Source organism: Arachis duranensis, chromosome 8 (genome assembly GCF_000817695.3).
Source record: "Arachis duranensis cultivar V14167 chromosome 8, aradu.V14167.gnm2.J7QH, whole genome shotgun sequence".
Classification (NCBI taxonomy): Eukaryota; Viridiplantae; Streptophyta; class Magnoliopsida; order Fabales; family Fabaceae; genus Arachis; species Arachis duranensis.
The window spans coordinates 48700352-48709654 of NC_029779.3; the positions used below are offsets into that span (position 1 = coordinate 48700352).

A 9303-nucleotide genomic window follows, 5' to 3' on the forward strand; every position below is an offset into this window, starting at 1 on the left:
ATAAATTTTAAATGTGTTTTGACAATTAATTCTCAAACATAAATTGAATAAAAATTAATTAAAAATTAATTAAAATAATAAAATATATTGTATTTTTATTTATGTATCTAACTTCTTTGTTGTTATTATTATTATTATTATTTAAAATTAAACTTGGTCTTTCTTTTATTAAATAAAAGAATAATTATTAGATAATTTATAAAATATATAACAAAAATATAAGAGATTTGGCACATTTTTTTTTGTCTAAAATATCATTCATCACATATAATTCATAAAAAATGTGTTTCGCTATTTTAAAAACTCAAAGAAAATAAAGAATGAAAAAAATATCTTTAATAAAAAAAAAGAAAAGAAGAAGAAGTAGAAAGACAGAAAGCGGTTTGAGAGTTGAGAAGAGAGTAGAGTTGAAACGACAATGTATTTGGGCGAGAAAGATGTCGTTGTCGTTGCGTAGGGTAACAAACATAAAACGCCAATAACACCTTTCTCTTTCTCTCACCATTCTCCGATTCACACTTCCATTACCTCTCTACCTGTGACTGTGAGTCTCTCTCTCTCTTCTCTCTCTCCCTATCGCTAAATGCATTTCTCCATTTTTCTTCTTCTCTTTTTCCGTAATTTATAAACCCTTCTCACCTTTCTAGGTCTAATTTTTCTGTTTAATATTTTCCCCCTTTTTTTACATTTTAATTTTTACTTGCTACTTTGGTCTCGTTATTGTTACTTGTTTTGCTACTTACAATGTCACATTCGTTCTGAATCCAAACGAATCAACTTCAAAATTTCACTCTTTCATGGTTTCTTTTACCTTGCACTTGAATTCAGTTCCCACTTCCCACATTGCAAAATTGAACAATTGGGAACAACAATTTTTGGAGTAAAAAAAAAGGGAAGAATTTAATGTGGTAGTGGTTGTTATACTGGTGTTAATTTAAGTGTGCCATTTCACTGTTTCAGCTGGAAGAGGGTTTAATACACTACTACTTTGATGCTATCATGTTGAGATAGCATATTAGATTTCCGTGTTTGTATGATTAAAGAAGAGCAAAAAAGTTGGAACTTTTAGGATCCAGATTTCATTGAGTTTTACTTTCATAGTTTTGTTATGTGAACACAGTGATGAAAGATTATTACTTTGTTGCAGAGCTAAAGCATAGATAGATAGCTTCCTCAAATCTTCATCAGCATTTGTTTTTAGTTGCTTTGGAGTCTTAGGTACACTTTGATTAGAGAGTTAAAGTTCTCTGTTTATGGAGGAAGTGGAGATTAATGCATGAATGAAATATGAAAGAGAATCTATAAAATCTGAACTGTAGAAAAGTATAGCATGTAGTCAATGCTTTGAAGTGTTCTCTAATTTGTGTATAGAAGTTTTGTTTAGAACTTTGCATTTCTGTTCTTGCCATGACAGGGCTACATCATACTGTATGGATGTGATTGACAAAGTTTTTGGTTGTTGAACACTAATAATTTACACTTTTACTTTTCGTTATTTCCATTAGTTAGCTGCTCTCGCTTGTTTAATATGCAATTTACATATCAAAGGATATCTCCCCTCTTGCAGCTTCTATTGAAAAGGGGAAGTTACTTTCTCACTTAGGGTAGTTATAGCAGCATTGATGAAATGTCATATAAGGTTGTCTTCCTTGCCTTTAGATTGACTTTAGTTACACTGTTACTAATTCCTTCTTATTTCCTATTCAAATTTTCTTGCTCCTCTTTATCTGGTTTCATCCTTGCTGTATTGTGTTTTTTTTTATATACTTTACTTTCATTTGGTCTGGTGCTCCTTTGCTCCAATTCTTACAAAGATTTAGTTGTTGTTAGTTGCAGCTTTTGCACTCACTGGTTCTTGGATTATGAATCCACTGTTGTTCTGGTGTTGGTTATGGCTCTAATACTGAATAGCATGCAATTCCCAGATTGTTTGTCAGTTTTATTATCCTTTCCAATAGATGGGTCAAAGCATTTCACACAATGCAGCAATTGTTTTGCACTGTAAGAAACATGTTTTAAATTCGGGGGAACCTCTGCGATTGCAATACTATCATGTTCTTCCATTGGTGTCCCATGTAAAATCATGTATCTAAGATGCCTTATTGTTGGTCATGAAACAATCTGATGCTTGGGTTTTATATCAAATGCACCCAATCATCCTTTGAAGTTACTTGTGTCAAATCACTGGTGGTGCCCTTGTTTCTGCTTCCGTCGGGATTATAGTATGATAAATAATAGGGTTGGCCTTGTTCAATATTGGTCATATCACTTTTAATGAATTGTAGTTGAGTGATGTTTGGAGTTATTTCATTCTGTTTCAAGACAAGGAATTTGTTCTAGTTGTACAGGTTTGCCAATAGGTTCCACTTGTTTGTACTATCAAAAGATCCTCTCATTGGATATGTTGAGCTTCTTTCTTTCTTTCTTGCGTATGTATGTGTGCAGGTGTTGCTGTTGGCATTCTCATTTATTTACAAAATGTGTTTTTCAGTTGGGAATTGTTGATCTAAATCTGGAAACTGCACTGCTTGATATCAACTTCTGCACATGTGGCTCAATCCTCTGCATGCATGATGGATGATGGCCAAAAACACGGAAACAGTAGGCATACAATAGACTACTACAGAGGAGCAAATTCCCCGGTAAACAATGCATATATGTAGAATGCGTTGTTGTTTCTATCTTTCTTCGCTTGATTTAATTGATTAGATTTTTTATTTGAAATGGGCAGTGGAGTATGGCTTCGCAGCATCAAGTAACGGAACCAAATGCACTAGTTATGAATAAGAAAATTAGGTCCATTATGGCCGAAAGGCGTGCAATTCTAGAATTGGAAGCTGCTATATCTGAAAAGAATGAAGCCTTGGCTGCTAGAGATGAGGCCCTTCGTCAGAGGGATGAAGCAATTGCTCAGAGGGATAATGCCATAAGGGAACGCGATAATGCCCTTGCTGCACTTCAAAATCGGGAAGATGCTATCAACTTCTCATTGGGCAATGGAGTTCAACGCGGTTCAAAACGAATGCACCATCCTGCTAACTATCTAGATAACATGACAGATGCCACATACAACACAAAGGATGTGCGGATCACTGATGCCTTCCCGGTGACAATCATACCTTCTGATGCTATCAAATCACATCAGGCTAAGAAAACTAAGGAGAACAAGACAATCTCTCCTAAGGCATCAAAGACTCCTAGTAAAGGAAAGAAAATGGGTGAGGATTTAAATCAAAGGGCATCTTCGGAAGGGACGAAGTTCAAATCAGAATGGGATAGGCAAGATGTTGGCTTGAATTTGGTTACCTTCGATGAAACTTACATGCCCGTCCCGGTTTGCACATGCACGGGAGTACCACGGCAGTGCTACAAATGGGGTAATGGTGGATGGCAGTCATCTTGTTGTACCACCACTTTGTCAGTATATCCGCTACCGCAGCTTCCTAACAAGCGCCATGCACGCATCGGAGGGAGAAAGATGAGCGGCAGTGTCTTCACACGATTACTAAGTAGGTTTGCAGCACAAGGACATGATTTATCTGTACCATTGGATCTTAAGGACTACTGGGCCAGACATGGAACAAATCGCTACATTACTATCAAGTAGCTAGCGAACATTCATTAGGAATGTGTCCCAATTTGGCCTCTCATTAAAAATATCCCTTGATAAGAAGCATTATATGCTTGAATTTTGTGAAAGAAGGGATATTTTGTCTCCTAAAATTTTGTTCCATAGCCTTCTATCCTTTCAGATGGGATAGCTGTAAAGTACTGTCTATGTAGATGTGGATTTTTAGGTGATCAAGACCAAGGGGTTACTTTTCTAACCTGTTTATGAGACCCCTTTTCTATGAAATGGTGCTGGGAAAGTCTACCTTAAGACACTTTTGGCCTTTTAAATATTTATTGGCACTTTTATGTCATTGCTTATATTTTGCAATTATCATAATCTCTTGAGATTGGAAAAGATTTTACAATAATTTTAATGTATTATTTCTTACTACTAACAGGACCACCGTTCAATGGAAAACTACCAAATTTGTAGAGCAATAAACATTAACACTTCTCTAGTCATACATTCTCATAATGGAATGAACTTAGAATCATGGAATCGATTCAATTCTCAGTTAGTAAGATAATAGGAGTAAGATGTTGAACTAAGAAATAGATTTTAGAAACTAAAAAAGGATATCCAAGCAATTTCAATAATCAAAATTCATCGATATTGCTAAATAAAATTAAATAAATCATTTGAAACTATATTCTTAATTCTCTTTCCAAAATTTCCCATGTATTCACTTTCTAAGCCACGTGGTCCTGTAACTGATAAACCATTTATTGGAACTTCAAGAATCATTGACTACTAATACTATTGTTTGTTTTATTATATGTAGCCTCAAATTCACGTCTTAGAGATAGAATAAAATATAACAATCATAAGTCAAATGAGTTAGTTTTGCATTAAGACCCCAAAAAAAAAAAAAATATTAGATGTCCCTAGTTACACTTTACAAGGAATAATGCGTCTGCATCGGACTAAATTAGTCAAACCGATATTTATTTTGAAATTGAGAGAATGAAGTATGGGTAGTAACTAGAAATAATTTACATTTTCCCAAGTTAAATGAGGGCAATTGGCCCCAATAATCAAAGAAGAAATGAATTGAAAATGTACAATATTTACAACTATATACACAATAAACATAGAGAGATAAACTGCCACTTCAGCTACTGATGTCAAAGTACTTGGGATTAGAAGGGAAATGATACTCCACATGCAACTGCAACATTTTTTGAACCATCATAACATTTTCATGATTACCAAAGAATGATTTACACATGCCATGAAAACATGGATATACAAATTTTGCATGAAAAAGCTATGTTATTAATATATAAGAGTTAGAACTTAGAAATGCCAGGACATTTGGTGATCACAATTCAAATAAGTATGAATTTCAGTAATTCTATTGACTTATATGAACTGCTATCACCAAATATTGATGGTGTGTCTAATTCACCATATAACAAAAGTATTGCATTAATGTTATTAAGCTTTTTGAGTTAACTTGTAAATCAAGTAAACTCAAATCGAGTTTCCGAGTTGAGTTTTACACTTCAAGTTTACTGAAAAACTCTGTAAACTCTCAATTTTGATAACCACAATTAATCCCATGCATGAATGCAGTAATTAATCTTAATACCTTGCCCTCATCAGAATCCGAATGGCGCTGAGGAAACACTACTCGCATATCGTCGTACAAGTAGAAACGCCTTTCGGTGTATTCGCTATCAACAATGTTTCTCACTTCTGCAGAGAGCGAGTCAGATTTGCACTTATGAATTGACCTAGAACGTTTCTTCAGGAAGGGGCATAAGAAGCGGAGGTGGAGAGCATAAAGCAAAATGCCGGTGTTAACTGAGTTCTCATTCGCCTTCGAAGAACAACGTAGAAATTTGTCTCCATTTCCAAGGCATGTGCTTGAACTGAACTTAACTCCATTGCAAGCATCTGTTTCACTTTCGTTCCCAGTGATAGACATCGACGTTAAAGTAATCTTTTGCCGCAAGAACGTCTAGGTATGAATACAAGCAAAGAACATTAATACTGGAAATAATTCAGATCTTAAAACATACATATTTGAAGGGAAATCAAGAACAAGATGCATATAGTTTATCATTTTCATCTCTGTTTTCATTATAGTTAGGTTCCATGTTCTTGAAAACTTATATAACACTATATGAATTGGATTCCTTTCATTAATTTTTTAATGTAGCCTTCAATGTTTTAATCAAACATCAAATCAAGCAAGAGAGATGAATTATATGACATGCAATTGGATGGCTTCATAGGAACAAAAATTCGAATATGAAAAAATATTCATCCAATCTTTACCTTGGTACCAGCTGGCATGTCGCTCAAATCATAATTGCACAAGAATGTGTGAATAGGCGTCTTCTCCGGATTGCTGAGGAGCTGCAATTAGGTAGAACTATTTAGAATACAGCCAACACAGAACATAATGAGAAGCTGCCAACAAGAAAGCTGCCCGTAAAATCCATGTTAAAAACAAAGCCGCAAACTATTGAAGATGTGTAACATTTATCCAAAATTAGAGGCAACGCTAGCGCATCGGACATATTATGTTAGCTTGTTGTCTTGGTAACAGAACAAAAAACATTAGACGAATAATGGACTGTGCAAGGCATAGCTATTTTCTTTCTTATAAATTATGATTAGGAAAATGATGATCTCATCTTAACAATTTTAAAGCTCTTTGTTAGAAACTTACGATTTGAATACGTCCTTTAATAGGTATACGTATACGGCTGCTCTTTTCGGATCGTGATTCATCCATGCTAAGGGTTCTCTGGAATTTGGTAACTCTAGATTTGCATGATAACAAATTTCCTGAAAGATTGATTGATGAATAATAAAGTAAGTACTTATCCCCATCCACACTAGTTACTGCAAATGGGAGTTTTTGTGATTGAGGCGAGAAATTTCCGCCAGTAACATTAAGCACAGCAAGAAAGCCTTCAATTTTCTGCAAATAGAAGAGTAAAATAAGAGTAAGGTCACTCAAACATTTCCAAATTCATTAGGAAAATTAAGGTGGAAAGAGAGCCAATATGCGAATCGGGCCAACCTGAGTAACTTTCCCAGATAGTAGCCGACCGGATAATAGTGATTCCTCGAATGAACCGACCAGCGACCTTCTAAGTGGCAACCGATTCACTGTTCCACTGAAATTGGTAGAAGGCCGAGTCCAACACTCTTGCATATCGATGACATTTTCAGGTATAAACAAGCCAGACTTTTCAACATCCTTAATAGACCCATTGTTATCATCTAACATAGTGTCAACATCTTTGAATTCTCCGAATTTTTCATTTTCAGAAGAATTTTTACCAAGAGGGGACAAAGGAAAAGGAGGCGAAAACTTCCTTGGTGGTATAGACAATGGTGCTGTTTGAGGCCTTGTTTTAGTTTTCTGTTCAGAGTCATGAAGTGCTGCAGATGATCTAATATGCTTATTCGACCATGGCTCGTGATGTTCGCAGTGTGAATGCTCATAACTAGATAAAACTCGGTTTACACTAGAACCAACACAGGATGAATTCTTTAATTCCTGATAACAAGAGGCAGACCATATCATTGACTGAACATCGGTGTAGTTTCCGACATGAAACTTCTTATGCTCTTGGAACATAAGAGCACTACAACTATTGTGGTCAATATTCGAACTACCTTGACAAATACCTCCAACAATGTCCAGGGATTCACCTTTGCAATGATCTGCAAGAAGCAAGCCATTCAAAGGGGACAATAATTGCTTTCTGACTGTCGACTCGGATGGTTCAGCCGCGCCATTGTTAACATTAAACACCGCAGATGAATATGCATTTCCACCAAAATCATTAACATGAGGAGTTAATGTCATTATTTGGAAACCTACAGTCCTAGAAGCCGGTGTCTGCATTATTTGACCAGCATTGACAATAGGGTTAATCTTCAATTTAGGAATGTTCAATTTCCCATCTTTACACATACTCGAAATATGAGATTCTTTTGACAACTCTACAACACTTTTTCTGTCCGGATTAGGCATATCAATCTGCAATCGGTTATTCATGTCTTCGCCAGCCAACATGTTCAACTCATAGTTGCTTATGCTGGCGATCCTAGGCGCAGTTTGCACGAATGTGCCTAGCGATGCTGCCACCTCCTCGGCAATGCAGCCTGAAGACACTTGCGGCAACCCCATATCTCTATACAATTCTTTCGAATTATCAAACAGGAATTTCTTTCTCTGTGTCAATATCTTTCAACATCATCACCGTCTTTCAAGTGCACTAATAAAATCAGCATTCGTTAATTCAAGTTTCAAATGTATTCCAAAAACCTCGTAGCACAGCTCTAAGTAACTCAATTCCACTCAAATGAAATGAAAGCATGTGTTATTGATTGGATTTCACAGCAACTTCATATACAGCATTATCACACTCTGCAGAAATAACAAATAATCTATCAATAAATGATAACTTCCTGCTCAAAATCGATATATTAGCACAACAATACTTCAATTATAAAAAAAAATTGCAAAATTCAATAGTTACTACTTAGTTCTGAGCTTATCATGTTCATATTTCTCACTCATTTTCCACAAGTACTGAATTGCTCAAGTTGAATAACATAAATTGATCTCTAGGTAGAACCAGAATGAACAGGAATTCAGAACACCCTTTTCACAACCTAAATAAAAATAAAACATGAAAACATGGTGTTGTTATTGATTCTCTCTTAAAACCCCACAACAAAACCATTATCTAAAATCCTGGTATACAATGAAAAAACACGCACCAGACATGTGATGATTCAAAGAACATCGGACAGAAACAAATCCCAAATGATCATGAAATGTTGAATAAAAAAAATCTCGTCTTGCTTGCAAATTCAGCATCAGAACCAATCAAAGTTTCAAACTTTGCAAACCCCACAAGACAAAGAACTAGTATCAGTGCTTAAAATTGTATCATCATCATCATAGAGGAATTCTCTTCATTTTCTTCTTTCTTTCTTTCTTCTTGTTCTACTTTGTGGCCCCTTGGAAATGGAATTGGAATTGAAAGTGTGAGGTAAAAACGGGGTTATGGTTATGGCTATGGTGGTGGTGAAATGGATGTGCATTGATGGATAAATCATGATTTCCAAAATTCAATAATTAGGGTCAAAAAAGAAAAGAAGGGGTTGGGGGTGTTCCTAATTCCTATAAGGGAACAAGATTGTGGGGCATGGCTTAGCCAAAATTTTCTGGCTCTCTGTCTTTGGAAGTTGCAACCAAAAACCGAAAGCCACTACTTGCATTACGGATACCACAAAAAACTGAAATACACAAACCCTCTTTTCTATTTTTTTTTCTTTTTCTTTTTAAGCTAACGTGTGATTTTTAATGTTTTAATTCATGTTAAAGGATTTAATTTTGATATATTGATGGCGTAAAATATTTTACACCGTTGTGTAATTATAATTATTTTTTTGAATGATCATTTATGCAATTAATGTAAAAGGTAGTCATACAAAAAATGTATAAAAAGTAAAACTCGGATGCAGTTGACTTCATGTAAAGTTAATAGTTGAAAGCCGTTAGATGAAAATTTAGTCAAATAAGTTAAATCATTTAATGGAATAAATTAATTATAGTTGATAAATAAAATATCAAGGAAAAGTATAGGGTACCAACATATCATCTGCCAACTTCTGCCAATTCTTATTTATATTGTGTTTCATGGAAGTGTATT

The 9303-nt window shown here is 35.0% G+C and overlaps 2 protein-coding genes across 2 annotated transcripts; one reads left to right on the forward strand and one right to left on the reverse strand.

Moving 5' to 3' along the window:
- Window positions 1-571: 571 nt before the first annotated feature.
- Window positions 572-3940, forward strand: LOC107463594 (protein BASIC PENTACYSTEINE4). The gene is made up of 2 exons (XM_052252472.1): window positions 572-2642; window positions 2732-3940. Exons 1-2 carry the CDS (start codon window positions 2571-2573, stop codon window positions 3605-3607), a joined length of 948 nt encoding a protein of 315 aa, XP_052108432.1. The 5' UTR covers window positions 572-2570; the 3' UTR covers window positions 3608-3940.
- Window positions 3941-4456: 516 nt separating this feature from the next.
- On the reverse strand, window positions 4457-8830 carry LOC107463599 (uncharacterized). Its single transcript, XM_016082423.3, has 6 exons — window positions 8366-8830; window positions 6651-8009; window positions 6294-6548; window positions 5897-5977; window positions 5205-5576; window positions 4457-4781 (listed from the first exon to the last, which is right to left on the reverse strand). Exons 2-6 carry the CDS (start codon window positions 7767-7769, stop codon window positions 4725-4727), a joined length of 1884 nt encoding a protein of 627 aa, XP_015937909.1. The 5' UTR covers window positions 7770-8009; window positions 8366-8830; the 3' UTR covers window positions 4457-4724.
- Window positions 8831-9303: the final 473 nt, after the last annotated feature.